This window comes from Pteropus vampyrus, unplaced genomic scaffold (assembly GCF_000151845.1).
Source record: "Pteropus vampyrus isolate Shadow unplaced genomic scaffold, Pvam_2.0 Scaffold541, whole genome shotgun sequence".
Lineage (NCBI taxonomy): Eukaryota > Metazoa > Chordata > Mammalia > Chiroptera > Pteropodidae > Pteropus > Pteropus vampyrus.
Genome location: NW_011889322.1, coordinates 2,074,695 through 2,096,515, shown reverse-complemented (window position 1 = coordinate 2,096,515; position 21,821 = coordinate 2,074,695). Strand labels below are relative to the sequence as shown.

The window sequence follows — 21,821 nt, the reverse complement described above, 5'->3', positions numbered from 1 at the left end:
TCTCTTCTGCAGCTTCCTCACCTCTCAGCCTTCACAGAACTGAAGAGATTTGGGTCCTCACTCTGGATGGGGCTTTGACTTGAGAGAATGTGGTATCTGATGTGGCCTTCTATCCAGACCCCTGAAACTCCTCTATGTCAGCAAAGAGGCTGCTCCACCTTCCTGTGAGTCATGTGTTCCCTGGAGGAGCACTTTTCATTCCCTTCAAGAATGTTCATTTTGTTTTCACGACTTGGCTAACTGGTGCAGGAGGCCTAGAGATCAGCTTATTTCAGCTCTCCACAGATGCGCCTTTCTCACTGAGCTTAATCATTTCTAGCTTTAAATTTAAAGTGGACGTGTGACTCTTCCTTTCACTTGGACATTGAGAGACCATCACGAGGTTATTAAGTGGCCTGATTTCAATATTGTTGTGTCTCAGGGAACAGGGAGGTCTGAGGAGAGGGAGTGAGATGGGGTGGGGGGCGGCGGCTGGTTGGTGGAGCAGTCAGAACACACCCAGTATTTGTTGGTTACGTTCACCGTCTGATGGGCATGGTTTGTGGTGCCCCAAAACCATTACAACAGAATACTGGTCACAGGTCACCATAGCACACATAATAATAATGTTTAAAATATTGAGAGACTCACTGAAATGTGAGGCAGACACAGGTGAGCAAATGCCACTGGGCTTGCTGGAGGCAAGGCTGCCACAACCTTCAGCCTGTGGAAACGGAGTCCACCCGCCTGAGGCGACGAGGTGTGCCTGTGCTGGGGTCCTGGGCTCTCACAGCTCCCAGAATCTCTCTCATCTTCTGTACTCTCTACTGAGACTGTTTCTTTGTGAGGCTGACTGCTTCTTTGCTTGTTTTCAGTGTGTTTGTCATTGCTCATCAAAGCATTTTTGTCACTGCTTGGTTTGTCACACAGTTCTTACACCTGACACCTGTGGGTCTTTTCATCCAGTTTGAGACCCACTGTGGTCTCCATTGTCCCTGAAGGGGGCTCCTGAGTGGGGGTGGTACCATGGGCATATGTGTGTGTGTGTGCGCATGTGAATACATGTGTGTGCATGTGGTGGGGAGGGGACTCATTAGCCGCTTGGCCCCCATGTGCAGGCTTGACGTGGTTGGCAGGTGGAGGGCTGGTTCCCGATGGTCCTGTGGCACCTGGCCGCACTAGAGTGGCCAACTGTCCAGTTCGTCGCCTGTCCCCTGGGCCTGTGGCCGAGGCAGCGGCTCCCTCTTAGGTTTACCTGTGCTGTATCCCCAGCCCCTGCAGCGCAGCTCCATATGACCTGGGTCCGCACCCACGCTGCTCAGTGGGTCCTGGTGTGAGCTTCCTGGCGTTGGCTCCATGTGCCCTCCAAAACCTGGACTTAAATGGATATGTCTGCCTCCCCTCATCCATTCTCATAAAACTGGCAGGATTCGGGAATGAAGGCACCCTGCATTCCCAGTGAGGTCAGAGGGCCACGAACGTTGTGAGGAGCCTTCTGAGTTCTCTGCCACTGTGCCGTGCCTTGCTGGGGTCATGCTGGAGATACTGGTCCTGTTTCTATGCTTCTCCCCAGTGCAAGCGTCTCTTCATGTGACATAAAATCTCCCTCGGTGTCACACCGAGTGGCTGTGCCAGCACCAGGGGTGACTGGTCACCCTGCTCACTCACGTGTGCGGGGCCACCTTGCATCCATGCCCCCGTGCACCTTGGCCCCTGTACTTTGTCCTGTGTCCAGTTCTGGGTAGATTTGGGTGGCCTCCAGGCTCAGGGGCAAAATCCCTACCTGTTTGACAACAAAGCTACGAGTTTCCCAGGATCTGCGGAGCAGTTCCCCTCTTCCCCCAGTTGCCTCACACCTTTTCCTCAATAAGAGCCTGTCAGAGCCAGGAACCTCTTGACTCTCAGGCCTGATGTCTGGGGCCCTGCACACGGACCTGACAGGAGACAGGGTCACGGGAGACAAAGCTTGATGCAGAGCCATGGGTCCCGTGTGGGGATGTTGTGACCTCTGGCAAGGGGATGCGGGTAGCAGGAGATTTAACGCCACTCCATGGACAGACGACAAGACAGAGGCAAAGGGTCTGAACTCCTCAGGGCAGTCAGTTGTGAGCAGGTGGATGCACATGCACACAAGCAGAAGGTGAGCTTATTAGCAGTTTGCTGTGCTGGCCCAGGCTGACCTGAGTCTAACCTGTGTCTGGTGATGGGGGTTATTCCTCCCTCATGATGGGAAGAAGACCTTCGAGCCCCTTTATCTTCTTATTCACACCTAGGGGCCTGTTTCCTAAAAGCTGGGACAGTTGCTTAGTAACCACAGTGCACCAGGTCCTCAAGGTATTTGCACTGTCCCTTCATTATCATGTTGATGAGAGAGAAGGAGTCAGTTCCCCAGGGCAGCCAGCAAGGTCGCATGTGCTCCCCACATCTTCGGGTTTTCTCCAGGGACTCCGGTTCCCCAGCCCCAGAGATGTGTAGTGAAGGGACTTATGTCTACCACATCCCTATGAGGACGTGTGGCCAGATGGCCCTGCAATGGGGGACACCCAATCCAGGGTGGGTCCCTCCTATGCCCCAAGCTAGACAGACATCATGGTCTTCCTTGTTCTTACTCAGCCTTAAATGTGTGTACAGCTCACCTTTACGTCAGTGTTTAATGTGACAGGTTTTTTGGGTTTTCATTCAGAAGTTTGGTGATGTTTTCGTGACCAGAAATTTGCCATAGGAACTTAAGTCTAGTTTATCCATTAGCCCTTGGTCAAATTGCTTTCCTTATATTTCGTTTTCCATAAAATCCTAGTTTCCAAAAACCTATCATTGCCTGTAAGTGGGCATCTCCTATGTGCTTATCACACTCTGGAACTTTAGTGCTGAAATAACACACCTGGGGTCGTGTGTCTCTCTGCGTGGGCCTGGCCCTCCACGTTTATTCCTGGTGTGCCCATGCCCATCACTGCTGACAGTGCCAAACGTGGACTAGACCGCACTCAGGTTAACTCACCGCGAGGTTCAGGTCGCACGTTTTGGCCGCAGCCCTAGGCCGGGACATGTCCCTGCCAGGCTGACATTGAAGTGGGATGCCCCACATGGGTGTGTCAGCACTGAGTGTGCAGAAGGGCCTTAGGTGGTTTTAATAGAACATATAAACTTTGGGAATAATTGTTCTGTAGTAACTTTTTTTTATATTAACATTGTCTTTAATCTTTACTAAAATGATCACTGAAATGGTGTTTACATTTTTTTAGAATATATTTTTGAGCTATAATTTGCATGTAGTATACTTATTTTAAGTGTAAAGTGTAGAGTTTTTCACAAGTGTCTACATTCATGTAACCATCACCTCAGTCAAGATATGGAACATCTTGATCACCCCTAAATTTTCCAGGCCAATACCTGCCTCCTTTCTGTCTCAGTAGACTCACCCTACTTGTTCTAGAATGTTATAAATGGAATCATACAGCATGTTTCTTGTGGTAGGCAAGCTTTTCTTACATAGCCTAGTGCTTTATGCACCATTCCTGCTGTGTGTTCTCAGCAGTTTGTTCCTATTCATTGCTAAGTAGTAGTATTCCACTGTATGTCTGTGTTACAGTTAGTTTATCCATTGACCTGTTGATACATATTTGAGTCGCTTCCATTTCTGGCTGTTGTGAATGAAGCATCTGTGAACATTCATATGCTTGTCTTTTTGTGGATGAATGCTTCCATTTCTCTGAGATAATTGCCTAGGGTTGTGATTGTCATAGGGTAAATGTATGACCAATAATGTGAGAAATGGCTGTTTTCTGTGGTGATTTACCATTACACTCCTGCCCCCAGTGAGTGAGTCCAGTTGTTCCACATCTTTACCATCACTTGGTATTGTCATTAAAAAAAAAAAAAAAAAAAAGATATTTTAGCCATTAGAATGTGTATCTCATTGTGATTTAATTTACATTTTCCTGTTAAATAATAAAGTTGAGAATCTTTTCATCTGCTGTGGATCATTTGTGCATTGTTTGTGAAGTGTCCAGATATTTTCCCTATTTATTGGGTTGCTTGTCTTACTGTGTTCATAAGAAAAAAGAGGTAGAAATCTTTTGTCAGCTGTGTGTATTGAGAATATTCCCTACCAGTCTACGGCTTGCTTTTTCATTGTTTTAATGATGTCTTTTGAAGATTGGACCTCTTTTAATTTTAAGGAGGTACAATTTATCAGTTTTTTTCTTTTATCATTTTTGCTGTTTGTGTCCTAACAAATCTTTGTCTATTCCAACGTCACAAAGAATTTCCTTCTGGAAGTTTTATAGCTGTAGTTTTACTTTTAGGACTTTGATTCATTTTAAATTATTTTTTGTGTATGGTATTAATGCCAGACAGAGCAAATTCCCCTGAGAGAGGGGTTGTGCAAGCCCTGCACAGAAAGAGAGAGACAGAGACAGAGACAGAGAAAAGCAAAGACAAGGAAAAAAGCCCCAAATATTGGTGAATTTAGTTTATAATATCATTCTTAGTTTCTGAGAATTACGGTTTAAAGACCTTATTTACCCATTTTCCTTTGACCTGGACATACAGTGAGGAAAGGTAAGAATATGTAGTGTGAAAGGCCTGCTGGAAGTTCTCAGCTTTTACTCCGTAAGTCCCCCCAGTTTTAGCCATAGGGAATGAGTGATTTTATTTGTATAGGGCTCCACTTAAAGACTCTGTTTTCCTGTTTCCCTTTCAGGACGTGGGGAATGGGTTATCAGCAATTCCAGCAGAAATCTCCCTTTGTTCTGCAGGTGTCCTCCTGGCTTAGCTGTAAGGCCGGTCAGCATGGAGCAGTCTCTGAATGTAGCTTGCTTTAACACTTAGTTCTCTTGCCTCCTCCCTATATTAGTATGAGGTGTAGGGTTTTTCCAGGTTCACAGAAAAGATTTTCCTTTTCCCTTTGAATTCCACCCTTGTCAAAAATCAGTTGTCCACACAGGTCTGAGCATCTGGGCTCAACTGCGATTGAGCTGTGTTTTGACCCTTTGTGCCAGTACCGCTGTGACTAAGGTTTGTAGCTGGGTGGTTTGAGTCTTTCAGTTCTCAAAATACTTTTCACTGCCTCTGAGTGTTTTGGATGTCCATATGAATTTTAGAATCTTCCTGGAGTTTTTGTATGGGATTGCACTGAATCAACAGAGCAGTGTGGGGTGAATTGACATCTTAACATATTAAATCCTTCATTTTGTTGGTTCTTTAGTGTTCTGGCGGGGCACATATTTTGTAAACATTTTCATTAAGAATCCCATGGTTTTTGACACTATTGTAAGTGGTCACATATATACATGTATTTCATCTTCAAATTGTTGTTGTTTTACAGAAATACAGTTGACTTTGGCACACTGACCTTCTATCCAGCAACCTCATTAATTTTACTTATTAGTATGGTAGCTTTTCTGAAGATTCCAGAGGATTTTTTAATTGGTTTGTGGGAATTTTGGCTTCTGGGCCAAGGTATTTAAAATGTTTCTAACACATTTTTACGTATGATGACAAGATGATCATTGTTGAATTTCATCACCTTTCTTTTTGAGTCTTCAAAACAATAATTGATAATAGTATTTTAATGTACTAGTGAATATGCAGTTTTTCATATGTTTTAATTAAAATGTTTACTTTTTTGGTTCTTTTTTTTTTTTTAATTGAGATGGCAGGCTCTTCCAGTTGTGTTATAAAGGCTCTGTATATTTTAAATCCTCTTTGCTGCTCATAATGGTGTACATTTGTTCCCAGTTTGTCATTGGTCTTTTAACTTCATTCATGTTGTTTCATTATTGGAGATATTTATAATTTTTATGTGAATCTCTGCCCATTATTCTTCATATCATGTGTTTATTTTTAGTCTCTGAAAGCCGTTTTTTTTTCCTTTTGGTACGTGAATGTTTTTATTTTTATGTTATGATCAAGGATCAGAATCTAGTTTTATTTCTAGTCAGCCAACTACATCAGATACATTGGATAAAAATTATCTTTCCCTTTCTCCATTGATTAGGGTTGTTTTTTTCTTATAGATTAGATTTTTATGTTGGTTTCTGGACTTTTTCTTCTCTTCTGTGTCAATGTATTTTTGTCCCAAAACCACATTTCTGATTTTGAAGCTCTTTTATCAAAATTATAACCGTACTAATTTGTTAAACATTTTCTTGCAGTTTGTCCCATACCATTGATATTACTGGTGATTCATGCCACCGTAAAGTGATTGTAACATATTTAGAGTCTTTTTAATTTTAAAATTGAAATAATGTTATCCTTTCTTTTAAAACAATGAAGAAGGTATATCTATAATTTTAAAACAAGTTGATTGAAAAATAGGAAAAGCAACCCATTAGAAAATAGAAAAATAGGTAAAGAAAATCAAGAAGAAGAAACCCTGATGGCAGAGAATCCAAGGCAGTGACTGCCACTCCCCCGGAGGCTGCTGACTGAACCTGGTGTTGGCCACTGTGCGGGGCAGTGTAGGTGGGGCTTGAGCTGCGGTGGGGCAGCGTTTGTGTGCTCTATGGTGAGGATGTGCCCCCGTCATCTGAGAGCATGTGTCCCCAGGGGCTCAGTAGCTCTGCTTCTACATCTACCCAGTGCTCCTGTTGTGTATGTCGGGGACACAGTTGGGGCAGCTTGCGACAGTGAAGTGGTGATGGCCCTAACTTGCACTGGTTCAGCTGACAAGATTTTCCACCTGAGGACAGTAGGAAAGTGATAGGCATTCCATAGAAACCGGACTTCGAGTTTTGAATTTGGGTCCTTCCAGGCCAGCCACGTGCAGGGGACCACCCCGCTGCTGGGCTGGCAGGGCAGGGCAGCACAGCTCTGGTCTGCTAGGATCCCAGGCCGTGCCCTGATCCCCTGCAGCTGGTATCAAATACCCTTTCGACCTAGGATATTTTCAACTTCCAGTGGGTTCGTCACAGTGCAGCACCGTCCAGGTCAGGGAGCATTTGTGCTAGGAAAACCGAAACACTTTACTGAAGTGGGCAAACCAGACCTACGTCTGCTCGTGTGGGTGGGGTTGTGAGGCTGTTCCAGCCGTTGGAAACATAAAACAGTGCTGAGATGAGAGTCAAGCCACATTCAGATGTCCTTGGAGTTAAAGGGCCTGCACTGAGCGTGACCCAGCCTGCAGACTTCCTGGGGGAAGGACCAGAAGTGGGACTGGACCTGAAGGAGACCACGTTCCAAACCTGTGACCCACCCTCTGTGCCTTTGCACAGAAAACCCTGGGCAAACACTACCCTAGTAACAGTTTTTATGTCTTAGAGTGGGTACAGCATATTTTGTTTCAGTTTTTAATAAAAGAAATGATCCATACACAGGGTAAGTCTTCAGACACTAGAGAACAGTGTCAGGATGAAAAGAAACTCACACGGGGTTCTGCTGACCAACTGACCAGTGTGCCTTATATTCCTTTACACACTCCTGCATGTACCGCTGACAGCTTCCTTAGGAAAGTGCCCTGGAAGTGGCATTACTGGGTCACAGGGTATGATCCTGTTACATTCTCCTCAGATTGTCCAGAAGAGTGCATTTCCCCAGGCCTGTTTTCCTACATCTCCAAGGACCCAAGAGGAGCTTACACTTAATCTCATCTTTTCTAATCAGATGGGTGTGGGCCAAACAAAACAAAATGAGTCTACCAGCATATGACTGTTGTCATGTAAACATAGGGTATTGAATTTCTTTTGTAAATATGATGATTGACATTTAAAGACAATGTATATTCAGCAAGATTTCTGAGGCCCATTAGAAAGCTTTCATCTAGCAATTCCCAATCAACTTCATGTCACAGTCACCTGTGGAACTGCTCATAATTTTTTTCCTTGAAAAAGTAATACTATTTCGTAGTTCAAAAGACCCTGAAGGATATTACTGAGCCGATGGTCTGTTTTTTTTGGGTGTTGTAAAGCAGCCTAGACTGTGGCTGGTGACATTTTGGCTGGATAGTTCTTTGTCCCATGAGACTGCCCTGGGCACTGTGGGGTATTGAGCAGCATCCCTGACCTCTAGCCTGGATGGCCTAGCACCCACCCCCAGTGGTGACAAACGGCTGTCTCCAGGCAATGCAACATGTCCTCTGGTGCCAAATCAGTTCTCCTTGGGTGAGAACCATGGTGCTGTAGGAAGTTATGCTGATGTGGGAGAAAAGCTTTCTTCTTAGAAGATTCACATGGACAACTGTTGGAGTGACAAATCATGGTGTCTGCCACTCCCCAGTGGTCTGATGATAAGGATACATGCCCACCCACCATACACGTGAGGGAGAAATGTGACAATTGGGCAAAGTGTTAACGTGGCAAATCACACAGTCGGAAGGCTCCACACTTTTCATACGTGTTAATTCTCATCTCTTGATTTTATTTGAAAAATTAAAAAGTGTGTATGTGGGGGAGGAAGAGTCCAGGGTACCTGAGGGCATTCATTGAAAACTCCTTTCCCAGTCTTATCCCCCAACTCCTGTCCCCGTACCCCAGGACACTCAGACGAGTGACTGGCAGCCTTCCAGGGAGTTAGGCAGGTGTGAGGGCATGTGTTTAGGATATTCTTTAAACACATATGTTATACAATATGACACAGGTTTCACTTTCCTCCAAATTTTATTTTGAATTCCTTTCTGTTTGGCTGTATGAGTTATGTTTTATAACCCAAGGTGGAACTTTGTTTTCAATGCTTTGTTATTGAGTCACTTTTCAGAAAATATATGCCTTATTAAACCAATATCCAGAGAATGCTGCACAGTTTCCACAACCATACATGTACGGTGACACACATATGCAGTGACATGCTTAGTAGAGATGTGCTGTGTGTTTCTGTTCTTCTGGGATTAGAAAGTGCAAACAGAAATGTCAGCTTGACCAGTCTCTATCTTCCACATTTCACTTCTCCCAGATATTCTATCAAGTCAATGTTTCAGATCATTACAAAGTAAATAATTTCTCAATGACATTGTTACTGTCAATCCGTTAATTATAGGAAGTTTGAGGCCCTGGCTTCATGTTTCAACTGGCAAAGATCTATAAAGGACATCTTTATTTTTATGGTCTCCTGGTATTTTATGGATATACTATCATTTTTTAAATTAAACTTGACACATCCCCATGGTCCGTGACTCAAAGTGTAAGAGAAGTCCCTGCCCCGTCTGTTCCTAGGCCCCGCTGTGCAGCTGCCTGCATTCCAGCCTCCAACACCGTGTGCGTGGGGCCCAGCCTGCCTTTCTTGGGGCCTGCGGAGGGCTCCCTCCTCAGTGTGGAGCCCTGGCCCTTCCAGCGGGGGCGGTGGCACGGGGCAGGAGGCTCTGGAGGTAATCAGCACTCTGCTGGTGGGCACAGAGCTCGTCTTCAGTTGTTAATTGGTATCTGTGATCAATATCTATTGATAACATCCTCTGGGATCACCAGTGCTGCCATGCAGAGGGGCTCGTACAGACCTCATATTGCACATGGGCACAACAGACCCTGGAAATCAATGGTCCGGGCAGGCCTAGCGCCTGGCATCATGGTGCGTGCTCCCCTTTGCCTCTTGGGGCCACATCGAACTGGCGGGCACATTTCTGCACGTGTGTGGCCACCTGGAAGGCGTCACTGTTTGGATAGGGACAAGCAGGTGGGACAGGGGACAGGAACGAGCTGGGTGTCAGGTGAAGGCTAAGGTGCGGCCCTCTGCCCTCGGCCCCTGCTGGCTCCCCGCTGTTGGCAAGTGTCCCTTCCCCAGCTTGTTTGCAGACTGAGGTATCCCTGTTGTGTGGTTTCAGAACCGGGTTTCCCCTTTCAAAGACATGATCTTCTGCTTCTCGGAGGAGGACTGGTCCCTTCTAGATCCCGCCCAGACTGGCTTCTACGGGGAGTTCATTATCGGAGAGGACTGCGGGGTCTCACTGCCGCCTGGTAGGGCTCCCCCCATCCTGAGACCAGGTGCCCGTGTCTGACCTTGCTGTGTACCCCTAACCTTGATGGGAAGTCACTTGCACACAGTGGCCCCGAGGACACTTAGCAGATGGACCATCCCCTGTCCCTGTTCATGTAACTGAGGATGACTAGTTGCTTCCCGTACAAAATCAAATATCACTTGTTCCCACCTCTGCTTAGCTCTGTCATTCCAACTCTGTGGCCTCTTCACTTTTGGCTCTAACCTCAGGGCCTGACAGCTGCCCCAAGCCCGCGGTGCCCGCCTTCCTTCCATGGTTGTCACTGCCATCTCCTGTTAGGCATCCCTCCAGCTCACTGAGGATTGTGTGTTCTTTTTTGTGAACAGATGTCCCAGCTGCCCAGCTGGACCTCTCCCAGGAAGAAAATGAGCCACGCGTCCCGGAACTGCAGGACCCCCAGGAGAAGGGTGCTGCCCAGGCCTCTTACGCAGGTGAGTGGATCCCAGGGGGCAGGGCAGGCTCACTGTGGGGGACCTCCAGAGGCCCCAGTTTCCCTCACAGCAGACTCTGGTAGAATGGGGCTTGCCTTCTCCCCGACTTGTCACACAAAGGATGTGGGGTTTTCACTCCTCTGCGTGTGGGGATTACACTTCCTCACCTGGGACCATGACAGGCGGCAGTCTCCTGTGCTGTTGGCAGCACCTGGTCTGTGCTGACTACCCTGTGGCGCCTCCACAGGTGAGGTCACATAGTGTCCACAGATCAGGTGAGAAGGAGCACTGGGCACGGTCCCTCTGCTGACCGCCCCATCCAGGCCTCCCACCATATCTTGCAGGTATGAGGACACAGGCACAGCTGCAGGGCTTGGCCAACAGCCCAGCTCAGCAGCAGCGTTTCCTGGCCCTCCCTGGGCTCTCCATGTTACCACAACTGGAGTTTTCAACCGCTATAAGGCGTCTGCTCCTTCAGGAGAAAGCTTTGTAGGGTGCCAGCAGCAGCCCCACACCCTTGCCCTGCTCCTCTGGGACCTAGAGGTGGCACAGAGCCATCAGCTGTGGCTCCTCGTCCTTGCCTGTAGCAAGCACATAGGGCCCCCCAGGGCAGCAGACTTTGTGCTGCTGTATGCGGCTGTTGTGAGGGGCACTGGGGCCTCTGGAAGTCCCCCACAGGAGTGGAAATGACCATAGGCCTGGCAGTCACATATTCAGTCAAGTTGACAGGGCACAACTGGGACCCATGTGGATTCCACTGGCTTCAGAGCCCAAGCGGCCTACAAAATTCATTCGCTCCACAAACACCTGAGGAATCCCAGGGCTGCCTTGGCCTGGCCAGGCATCTGTTAAGGTGCCTCCCAGTAGCGCTGCAGCTGCAGGACAAACAAACTAGCTTCTCCATTTTCTTCCCTGGGAAGACTTTCCAAGTCTCCAGCCATTCCAGGTCGAAGAAAGAAGAAAACGGGACGAGCTGCAGGTGCCAGAGTCCCAAGCCTGTCAGCAGGTAGTGCTTGCTCAGAGCACCTGCCCAGGTGAGGAGGGTCTGCAGGGCGTGCGGGTGTGCATGTGGTACGTGCGTGTCCACACGTGTATGTGGGTATGTGCTGTATATGTGCAGTGTGTGCTGTTGCAGATCATATGTGCACGTGCTGTGTGTGTGCATTGCACATGGGTGTGGGTATGTGCCGTGTGTGTGCAGTATGCTTGCTGTAGTGGATCATGTGTGTGGTATGTGTACATGTGGTGTGTATGTGTGCATCTGCATGTGTGTGGGTACGTGCTGTATGTATAATGTCTACTGTGGTGGATCATGTGTGCATGGTCTGTGCATGTGTGTGCATGTGCATCTGTACATGTTGGGGTTGTGTGCTTATGTGCTGTGGTGGATCACATGTGTGCATGTGGTGTATATATGTGTGCACAAGCGTGTGGGTATGTGCTGTGTGTGTAGTATTTTCTGTGGCAGATCACCTTTCTGGTGTGTGTGTGCATGTGATGTGTGGGTGTATGCTGTGGCAGATTGTGTGTGCATGTGCATGCATGTGGAGTGTCCATGTGCAGCTACGTGTGTGTGTGTGTGTGTGTGTGTGTGTGTGTGTGTGCGTGTGCGCGCGCGCTTTGTGTATGGTTGTGGTGGATCATATGTGTGTGTGCATGCAGTGTGCATGTGCATCTGCACGTGTGGGTGTGTGCTGTCTCCTGTGGCAGATCACATGTGTGCATGTGTGCACATGCATGTGGATGTATTGGGGCAGGTTGCATTGTGTGGTGTAAATGTGTGCATGTGATGTGTACATGTGCATGTGAGTGTGTGCTGTGTGCATAGTGTCTGCTGTGGTGGATCACGTGTGTGTGTGGATAGTGTGTCTGGTGTTCATGCATGTATGCTGGTGGGGAGAGGAATTGAACTCTGAGGTTCCTGAGCCCATCGCTCCCGTGGGTTGTCAGCTGCTTGCGCTGGTCCCCTTTCCCAAGATCTTTCTCAGCTGAGCCCCAGTTCGACACCCTCCCCTCCTGGCTGTCCCATTGGGGGTTGGAGCTGGTGCGATGTGATGTGGCTGGTCACGTGGAATATGTTTCTTCCCTGAGCATGGGAGGCCAGGGTCCTGGCCAAAATCTGGAGGCTAGCAGGGGTGCGGGATGTGGGAGCCAAGGGACTCTGCAGAGGGCCCCCCCTGCCCCCACACGGCAGCCGGCTTTTGGACTCCAAGTCATGTGGTGAAAGTCACCACCTCCAGTGGCAAAGACTAAAATGTGACCATCTTCAGCATCCTTGGGTTCCCTCACTCCACTCTTTTTTCTTCTATTAAAGAAATTCTTTTTTCAATTCCAGTTGACATACAATAGTATGTCTGGTTCTTACTTGAACCGACTATGTTACAGATTTTCCACAGCTGTGTGGACTGACTCATGCACAGCCTCTTTTACCTGAGATGCAAATGTTTTGGAGGCAAGAGTGTCCTGGTAGTGTGGTAATTGTACCCAGGTCTGTGCAGGGCTTACTACCATTTGTGTTTGCTGCATGTCGTGTGTAGACAAAAGGGATTTCATGTATGTATAAACCAACAGCAGATCCAGGAGGAGGGCTCCTCCCCAGCCTGAGTGGCCAGGCTCGGTGCCCGTCTCTGTCGAGCGTGACGGTGCCCACTGCTCATGTGCACTCAGGCCTCTGGCCTATGCCTTCCACCACACATCTCATGTTCTCCCTCTCCTGGGCTCTGACAATCTGCTCTGAAAAGGCAGGACCGGGCTGCCCAAGCACAGGGCGGGTGTGGGTTTTGGAGAACAAGCCCTGCTATTTGGGTAGCTCCTGCCCACTCCAGCAGTGGGTCAGGGGTCCCTGTCCCTACCCTGGAGACTCACACAGGATGCTCCCACCTGTCCCATCAGTGCCTGTCTGCCCTGCTGCTCGGAGAGGGATGCTCTTCGTGTTCATTTGTGTTTTCTCTGGGATTTGGGTGGTTCCTGTTGCTTAGACTTGTTTCTGGTTTTGCCTTTTCCCCTTCACGCTGGACAAGGTCTGCATATGTCCTTGTCCCAAGTGCCAGGGCAAGGTCTTCATTTGACCTGTGCTGTGGTCATAAGCACCCCCCAAGACAGACGGCCTCATTGATGACACAGCAGCAGTCATGGGTGGGGCGGCTGGAACAGGGACAATTCCTCTCAGGTGTGGGGAAGGTGAGGCTGGGGCGCTGGCAGAGTCTGATGGCAAGGCCCTTCCTGGCGGTAGACGCTGCCCTCGCCACACGCGCACTCGGCCATTCCCTAGTATGTGTGGGATAGGAGGGCTCCGGTGTCTCTTCTCTTCAAGGATGCTTTTCCCAGCATGGGGCCCACCTGTAAGACGCATCTCACCCTAATCACCTCCCAAAGGCCCTACCTGGGGATAAGACCTCGGGCATGCGCATTTTCAAGGGGACGCGGGCTATCAGCCCGTGATGGGTGCTGTGGCATCTCTGTCTTGCCCCTGGGGCACCCGTGCTGTGGTCACTGGCCTGGGGCCACACTTGGGCCGTCTCTTCCCACACATCACCTGTGCTATGAAATCAAAATTATAAGTCTCAATCCATGGTCTGTCATTTGCACATAATTCCTCTGTGTTTCTTTTTTTAAACTTTGTGTCTTTCAGCACATAAATTTCTCTTTCATGTTTTTGCAATGTAAATACATTTATTAGTCTCCTTTTTGCTTTTATGTCTTGCAAGAAATCCTCTTCCTAACGTATACATTCTGCAATGCCTTGTCATCCCGCTTTTCTACACCTGCCTTCCTGTCCTCCCCACTTCTCTGCTCGGCCCCTCCAGCCTGCAGAGTGTCCTTCTGAAGAGTTTGCTGCCAGTCTGGGTAGCACCCACTCCTCTGATGGGGCTCAGTTCCCTGAAGCCTTGGGCAACTTTCTCTGTTTTAATTTCTTTTTCTTTTAAAATAGACAAATCATAGCTGCCTTGTGGGGTTATGCAGGATTACATGATTTAATGCACACAAGAGCACTCAGACCCACAGCTCTTCCCCGTTCCCCAACTGTGGGACCTATCCCACCCCACACCTCCTCTGTACTCACCACCACTGACTCAGAATCCCTGGCTTTCCTGCTCCTCTGATGTTCTGGGCACAGCTGTGAGCTAGCTGGTCTACTAGGCAACCTTCAGTGTTGCAGGGTTGGCTCACGACAGCACTGTTGGTTGTTTAGTCCCCCATTTTCAAGAACTCTGCATCTATTTTTGGTCGCTTCAGCTGATATGATTGAGAGATGCCACCCCATACGTACTATAGTGATTTTCTCACAGTTCTAGAGGCTGGAAGTCTGAGCTCAAAGTGTCAGCATAGTGGGCAGACGCACTTGCCTGTAGAAGGCCATTTCCCCCCACCCCCACCCTACCCCTCCAGTGCTCACAGGCCATCTCTGCATGTTTATGTAAGGATGCCAGATGGATCAGGGCCCACCCTAAAGATCTCATTTTAGTCTAATTACCTCTTGGAAGAGCCCGACTCCAAATATAGTCACATTCTGAGGTATTTGGGGTTAAGACTTAAACATAACATGGATTTTTAGGGGAAGCAATTCATCCCTTAACACCACCCTCTGCTCCCCAAAATTCACGTCTTTCTCACATGCAGAATACATTCATTCTTTCTCAATAGCTTCCAGTGCTGCAGCCTAGTCCAGCTTCAACCCTAAGTCTATAATCTCAGCTAAATAGTGTAGTCAGCTGTGGGTACATTCCTCTCCAACTGTGAACCTGTGACCCCAAGCATCAAATTGTGTGTTTCCAAAACATTAGTGGGATGGGCACAGGACAACATTCCTTTCAAAAAGGAACAGGTCCCTAAGGAGAAGGACTCCCTGCTGTAAGTAACAGACACCCAGCAGCTCCAAGCGCACGGGCCTTGAGGGCTTCATACTGACCTCCTGGCTCAGCTACCCCTAAGCTGCCTTCAGGGCCACCTCCCTTTCCTCCCAGGACAATGTGTGTTTGCAGCCAGTGAGCACTGTGGGCCTTCTGCAGAACCCCAGACATCTGACCACTGTTCTTCAGCACGTCCTGTCTGTCCTTAGTCCAGTCTGGCAGCATTTCTGCTCACATAGGATTTTTAAAACAAAGCTGGCCTCCTATGGAGGCCAGGCCATGCAACAAGACTGTCCTCTGCGGCTGTTCCCGGTCACCCCATCCCCACTGCCGGTTTCTGATATGCTGGTCAGAGCTGTAGTGGTCAGCCACGCCCTTGGTGCTCTCTTGAGAATACTCGTTTTGTGCAGTGTGGGCAGACAGAAAATCCCAGATCTTCCGGTCTTACCTGCTCCCCAGCCCCCTCACCCTTGTCTTCTGATGGATGCCCCCATGGGCCCTGGCATTACCTGTGTCTGCTGCACTCTGGCTCCTGGGTCTTCCTGCCCTGCTGCTATCTGTCCAGCTCTGCCTGCCCTTAGGCTCCCAGACTTGCCAGAACAGCCTTCCCTGCAGAAATTAAGTCCAGAACAGCCCTGTTCCTACCAGTGTCCTGAAGGGTGCAGTACCACCACCCTGTTTTAATCCCAAGTCCCACACTTCAAACTAAAACGATGGCCCAAGGGTAGCTGTGCCGCGTGCGCGGGGCTTCAGGCCCGGACCTCAGGCCTTGCAGCCTGGTGACCCACCACCTCCCACTGCAGCCCTCTGACACCATGGATTCAGGGTCCATCAAGCCCACCTGGGTTGCGAAGTCCAGGATGTCTCCCCATTGCCATTGTTGGCCACTGGTGGGCCTCAGGTGTGACAGTGAGGGAGAGATGTAATGTATCATAGGTTATGTCCAGGAATTACTGATGTGCAAGTGGTTGAGACTTTACATACATAAATATAAACTCCTAGTGTTTGGAGAGGTCTCAGTGGCCAGGAAAGAAAGAGGCTTGGGGCTGGGCCTTCAGAGGAAAAGGACAGAGAAGGGAAAGGGAGGAAGAAGTGGGGGGAGTAGGGGAGGTTGGCGCAGTGTGGCCCATGTTCCCCCTGCTCCTTGTGGGCTACAGGGTCAAGCTGCAACTCCCTGGGTGGGGTTTCTAGGAGCCGGGTTGTGGCCAGGGTGGCACCACTGACCTACACATCGCTTTCTTTCTTGCAGCCGGAGGTGACACACCGTCCCCCGCGAACGGTGTGGATGAGGAGGTGACCATCGAGATCGTCCTGTCCAGCTCTGGGGATGAGGACTCCCAGCTGGGCCCCTACTGCACTGATGAGCGGCGGAGCCCCGTGGAGCCGCAGCACGGCCTCTCTGCCCCGCCACAGAGCGCTCCAGTGGGAGGCGGGGTGCAAACCTCTGGGAAGTCCTATGTGTGTCCGAACTGCGGGAAGGCCTTTCGCTGGAGGGTCAACTTCGTCCGCCACCTGCGCAGCCGCAGAGAGCAGAAGCTGCACGAGTGCTCGGTGTGTGGGGAGCTGTTCAGTGACAGCGAGGACCTGGACGGGCACTTAGAGGCCCATGAGGCCCAGAAACCTTTCCAGTGCGGTGCCTGCGGGAAGAGCTTCCGCCTCAACTCGCACCTGCTCTGCCACAGGCGGGTGCACCTGCCGCTGGGGGACAGCGAGCAGGGCCCGGCAGGGCCTGCGGGCGGGGGTCCGGACCCCGATGCGCTGCTAGCAGAGGGCCGGACGCGGCTGAATGTCCAGTGCCGTGACTGCAGGAAGGTGTTCCAGCGGCCCGAACACCTGGCCCGGCATCGCAGCACCGCTCACAGGAAGGATGAGGGGCGGCCCTTCCGCTGCCGGTACTGCGTCAAAAGCTTCTCACACAACTCCGACCTCCTGCGCCACCAGCGCCTGCACATGAAGCGCCGCTCCAAGCAGGCACTGAACTCCTACTGAGAGGTCTCTCCCTGCCCGCAAGAAGTGCAGACCCAGGACTGACCTTGTTCTGTCCCGCACTCTCAGGTAGAAACGAGATAGTGGCCAACTGAGCTCTCTTCTTCCCAGGAAAGAGGAGAGGGCTGTCACCACCAGCTTTGACACCCTGTTTCCAGTGGGAGAGAACCCGACCCAGGGCTCCCGGAGCGGGCAGAGGGTCGCGGTGACCCCTTGGCGTCTGCTGCTTGCCGGACTTACCACACTCCATTCCAAGGTTCCAGGATAACTGCACTTACCTCTGACGACCAGGAGCTGTGCTGGGGTGCTGGGCAGAGCAGGGTGGGGAGGCAGCAGTGCAGGTGGGGACGGGGCGGGGCACAACAAGCCTGCAGTCATCAGTGGTTCCAATTCCTGTCACCGTCCAACCCAAGGAACACCTGCAATTACCAGGTGACCCTTCACGGGCGAGCCATGTGAGGGGAAGCATATCACACCCTTTAGTTGTGATGGTAGCTGCTTGTTAGGGGTCCTGAGCTCACCAAGAGCGATGCACACATTTTAAACGATATGTTCCACCCCCTGCCCAGATGTTTCTTAGTACCTGAATGTGGGCTGGGAGCACAGTTGTCATCACTTGAAAGGCACTTAAGTTGTGTGGGGTTTGAGAGCTCAGCCTGGGAGTGAGGAATTCTGTCAGGGAGCAGGCCACAGTGAACCTCCTGTGAGGGTGAGCTGTGTGTGTCTGTCAACCTAGCCTGTGGTTCTGCCCATTCACCAGGGCTTCCTCAACAAAGTACCCAAAACATAGTGGCTCAGAACAAAGAAGCACCTTGAGAACCGAGGCTGGAAGTCCAAGATTGAGGGCAGGTTGATTCCCTGTGGAGAGGTGCTGTCTGAGCCTCCCCCTGGCTTTTGGTGGTTGCTGGCACCTGATGATTTTCCTTGTAGAGGTGTCACCCCACCCCCCCACCTTCATCTTCATGTGATGTCCCTGTGGTCGTGTCTGTCCTTAAGTTCTCCCTTTTTGTAAGGACACCAGCCATATTGGGTCAGGCCCCCAGCCTGCTTAGCCAGCCAGTCACATCTATAGTGACTGAATGAATACCTAGGGAAAGCTGTGTGTTCTGACATCCTGAGATTAGGGTGCACATGGGTCTGGCAGGAGGGAACACCATTCTACCTGCAGCCCCAGGCAGCCTTGGGACATGGCCTTTCTCCCCAGCTGGCAGACGGCATCCACACAGGGCAGCCTGCCCCCGCCCCACCCAAGCGACCTTCACACCCAAGTCGCTACTTCCAGGCTAGGAGTCTTTGTCACAGTAGCGTTGCAGCTTGTGGCTTGGACCTCTAGACCGGGGGTGACTGTTGGCAGTGGAACCTCCAGCAGTGGGATCCGTGGTCTCACTGGCAGGCAACTTTGGCAGGCAGCAAGGTTCCTCATCACTTATGTCATTGTCACATTGAGACACCACTGCTACAAACCCAGTGGAAGAGCCACAAGATTGTATAATTCTGATTACTGTGCCTGTGTAGATGCAACTACACACTCAGGAGCAGTAAATGCAATAAAACTGGTCAAACCCTGAACAAGAAATAAATGTTGGGGCTCTGTTTCTAAATAGTTTGCCTCTTGTATTGATCCACCAGGAAAAGGGGAAAAACCACATCTTTAAGTCCAAGGAAGGGGTGAATTCCAAACAGAAGCCAGGCTTCACATTCGTGACCCCCACCGTGATCTCTCCTGAGTGTCCAGCAGCGGGAAGCCCCCCACCCAATACACACATTCAGACGTTTGTCTAAAGGAGGAACATTGTTCTCCTTACTGATGTGTCTTACCTGTAAAGTCAGATCCTAAATAAGACACAAGGGAATGGAAGAGAATTGAAATCTAGGAGGAGGCCAGGCATCTTAAGTTTACCAGACACAGTGGGAAGCCCCCTGCTCACTGACCCAAAACACCCAGGTGCCCACCTAATCAGAAGGTCACAAGGCCCCTCTGTTCGGAAGCCCTCCTGGGTGATGTAGCTCAAATCCCAGTTTATCTGTATAGATGCAACCAGTGGGATTACCTGTACTGGGCAGAGCTCCAGACACCAGGACAGCTGACCACTTGCTCCCTCCCTTGGCTTGGGCAAAGAGCTGAGCCACGGCTCTGCCTTGCCATGGAGAGAGAGACTGCACGTTGGAAAAGCATCTGCCCTCCCTGTTCTTGAGTCACTAGCATGGTAAACTCAGATCCACAAAAACGCACCAAATCAATATTCACATTAGACGCCACTTTAGTTGAAAAGTGTGTGCGGCACAGCTGAGAGACAATTGGCCTGACGAGAGCTTAAGGTGTCAAGATGCTGCAAATGGCCCTCTGGGTGTCAGATAGCCTTGTGACACTTAAGGCCTCAGATAGGTAGCTCTGGTCACCCGATCTGATCCCTGTCTGGAGGAGAGGACGTCACTGCTTCTCTACACCAGGGGGGAAGGGGGAATTTTACCCCTGGTCACACCACAGTTGCTTCACCTGTGTATCCTCAGTCTCCCGACCTCTCTCCCCAATGGGTGAGATGGCCAGTGGTGGGAAGGGCCCTTGCCATTTCTAAGTCACAACTGGCACAAATGAAAGAGAAGGTGCAAGTCCACACCTACCTTGGAGACTAGGTCATGTCACTCCTGTCCCATGAATTGGTTGCCCCTCTCTGCCAAAAGCAGAGTCGGATGAGGCACAAGCACTTCTGCTTGCAGTGTAACTGAAGGATGCTATGATACTTACCATTGCTACGTCTTGTCAAAATGTGGAGGGCCTGGAAACCTGCCGTGAACATGCTGAAGGCCAGAGGAGACACCGCTGGCAGTTGCGGTAAGTTGACACACCTCACCCAAGTTGAGTCGGAGCCCCTTTGAAGGTGTCTGTGTGCTCTTAAAAGAGATGGGCCTGCCTCTGGCCATCGACAGTAAATTCAGAGTGAGATTTCTGGGTATTTTAAAGTTTTCCCAGAAGAAGATCTGGAGTGGGAAAGAGTATAAACTCATATGGAAATTGTACCCACACTTTGCATTGTCAGCAAACAACGACCCGTTCATTTTCGGGTGGGGTGCAGGGAGTGCTGGGCCAAGTTTATCTGCATCTCTCTCTCTTTTGGCCATTTTTCTTTTCTTTTTCTTTCTTTCTTTTTTTCTTTTTTCTTTTCTTTTTTTTCTTTTTTTTTTTTTTTTTTTAAGCAAGGCAACCCTTGATTGACCTCATAGATTGCAAGGACCTTGTCAGCTTACAATCCCCTTATTTTTTATTTTTTTATGGCTCCAACACCCGGTCTTCCTAGGTGGTCTCCCATCCAAGTACTAACCAGGCCCATCCCTGCTTAGCTTCCGAGATCAAACGGGATTGGGCTTGTTCAGGGTAGCATGGCTATAGACTCGGTCATTTTTCTAACCTGGCTTGGCTGATCTCAGGATATTCTGGATGATCTGAAGTTTCACTAGCAACTTCCTTTAACTATCTGTGAGCAAGAAGCCAAAATTGCCCAGGTGTGCATCCACCAAATCTGTAGAAGTAGAACCAGGTGCTCCAGCAAGGATGGCACGAGACGGGAGCACCTGGCCCCAGCCACCTGAAGGCAATGTTGGGGCCTTGTGGGGGGTCTCATGTAGCTGCTGCTGGTGTCTGGCTTGTGCACACTGTTCTGTGAGAGAGTGCTGGGTAGGTGGGCAGTCTGGGGCTCAGAGAGGAGAGCACAGATCCCTATTCTACTCAGGAAGAGATGCCTGGTATATCTGTCTCAGCACCTCTCCACTGCTGGTCACCAGGGAGGAGACCTCACTGTGTTCCTCTGCGGTCAGCTTGGTGTCTGATACACAGTGGGACCATGATGTGCGCCATATGAAACACCGTGTTACTTCTGTCCTCCTGAGATGGTCAACTCCCAATGGAGCAGGGCCGGGTGCCGAGCACAGCCTGACACCGATGCTGACACCACCTGGGTGTCCAGCATTCAGCTCCACCCTGACACTGATGACTGGGCTGGCATTTGGTTCCCCAGGTAAAGGGCAAAGGCCTACACCAGGGGTCTCGCTTCAGACCAGTCACACCTCCACCAGGCTGGCTCCACATAGGGGCTTTGAAGGACCCTCAGGTTTGATTACTCACTAGAATGACTCCCAGTAACTCACTGGAAGTATTGTCCTTATGATTCACTTTTATTACAAAGGATGCAACTGAGGAACACCAGAAAGGAAGAGATGCACTGGGCGAGGTCTGGGGGGTCCGTGCAAGGCCATCCCCATGTCGGCGCTTCCCCTCCCAGCCCCCCACCATGCCTACAACCAGCAAGCCCCGGAGCTGAGCTGTCTCAAGTTCTTACGGGGGTTTCATTAGCATATCTCATGATCATCCCCATCTTCTTTCTTCCAGTCCCCAGAGGTTGGCCTGGCGTAAAGTCCCACGTTCTCATCGCACACATGGTCTTTCTGGTGACCAGCCCCACTGCCCCTCAAATCACCACCTCAACATGACAAAGACCCTCCTGACACTCGGGAAATTCCAAGCGTTCTTGAATTTCTGTGGCAGGACCCAGACCAAGCCTAGGGTCCTTGCCTGCCTCCTTCAGAGAGGTCTTGTGTATCTGCCACACTTGGTCCTGGGGCCAAACTGTGGCCCTCCAGTGCAGGCTGCAGCCCACT

The 21,821-nt window shown here is 50.1% G+C and overlaps 1 protein-coding gene and 1 pseudogene across 9 annotated transcripts in view; one reads left to right on the top strand and one right to left on the bottom strand.

Annotated features, from left to right (window-relative positions):
* Positions 1-18,769, top strand: part of ZNF496 (zinc finger protein 496) — a 35,728-nt gene extending 16,959 nt beyond the window's left edge. For 8 of the 9 annotated variants that reach the window (XM_011383776.2, XM_011383775.2, XM_023525192.1 and 5 more), the window contains 4 exons: positions 9,728-9,860; positions 10,228-10,332; positions 11,253-11,366; positions 16,432-18,769. In XM_011383776.2, coding sequence (XP_011382078.1) covers positions 9,728-9,860; positions 10,228-10,332; positions 11,253-11,366; positions 16,432-17,171 — 1,092 coding nt within the window. In that variant the 3' untranslated portion in view covers positions 17,172-18,769. The remainder of the gene's footprint in view (positions 1-9,727; positions 9,861-10,227; positions 10,333-11,252; positions 11,367-16,431) is intronic. The other variant, XM_011383777.2, reaches the window with a different exon arrangement.
* Positions 18,770-20,439: 1,670 nt separating this feature from the next.
* On the bottom strand, positions 20,440-20,558 carry LOC111733239 (annotated as a pseudogene).
* Positions 20,559-21,821: the final 1,263 nt, after the last annotated feature.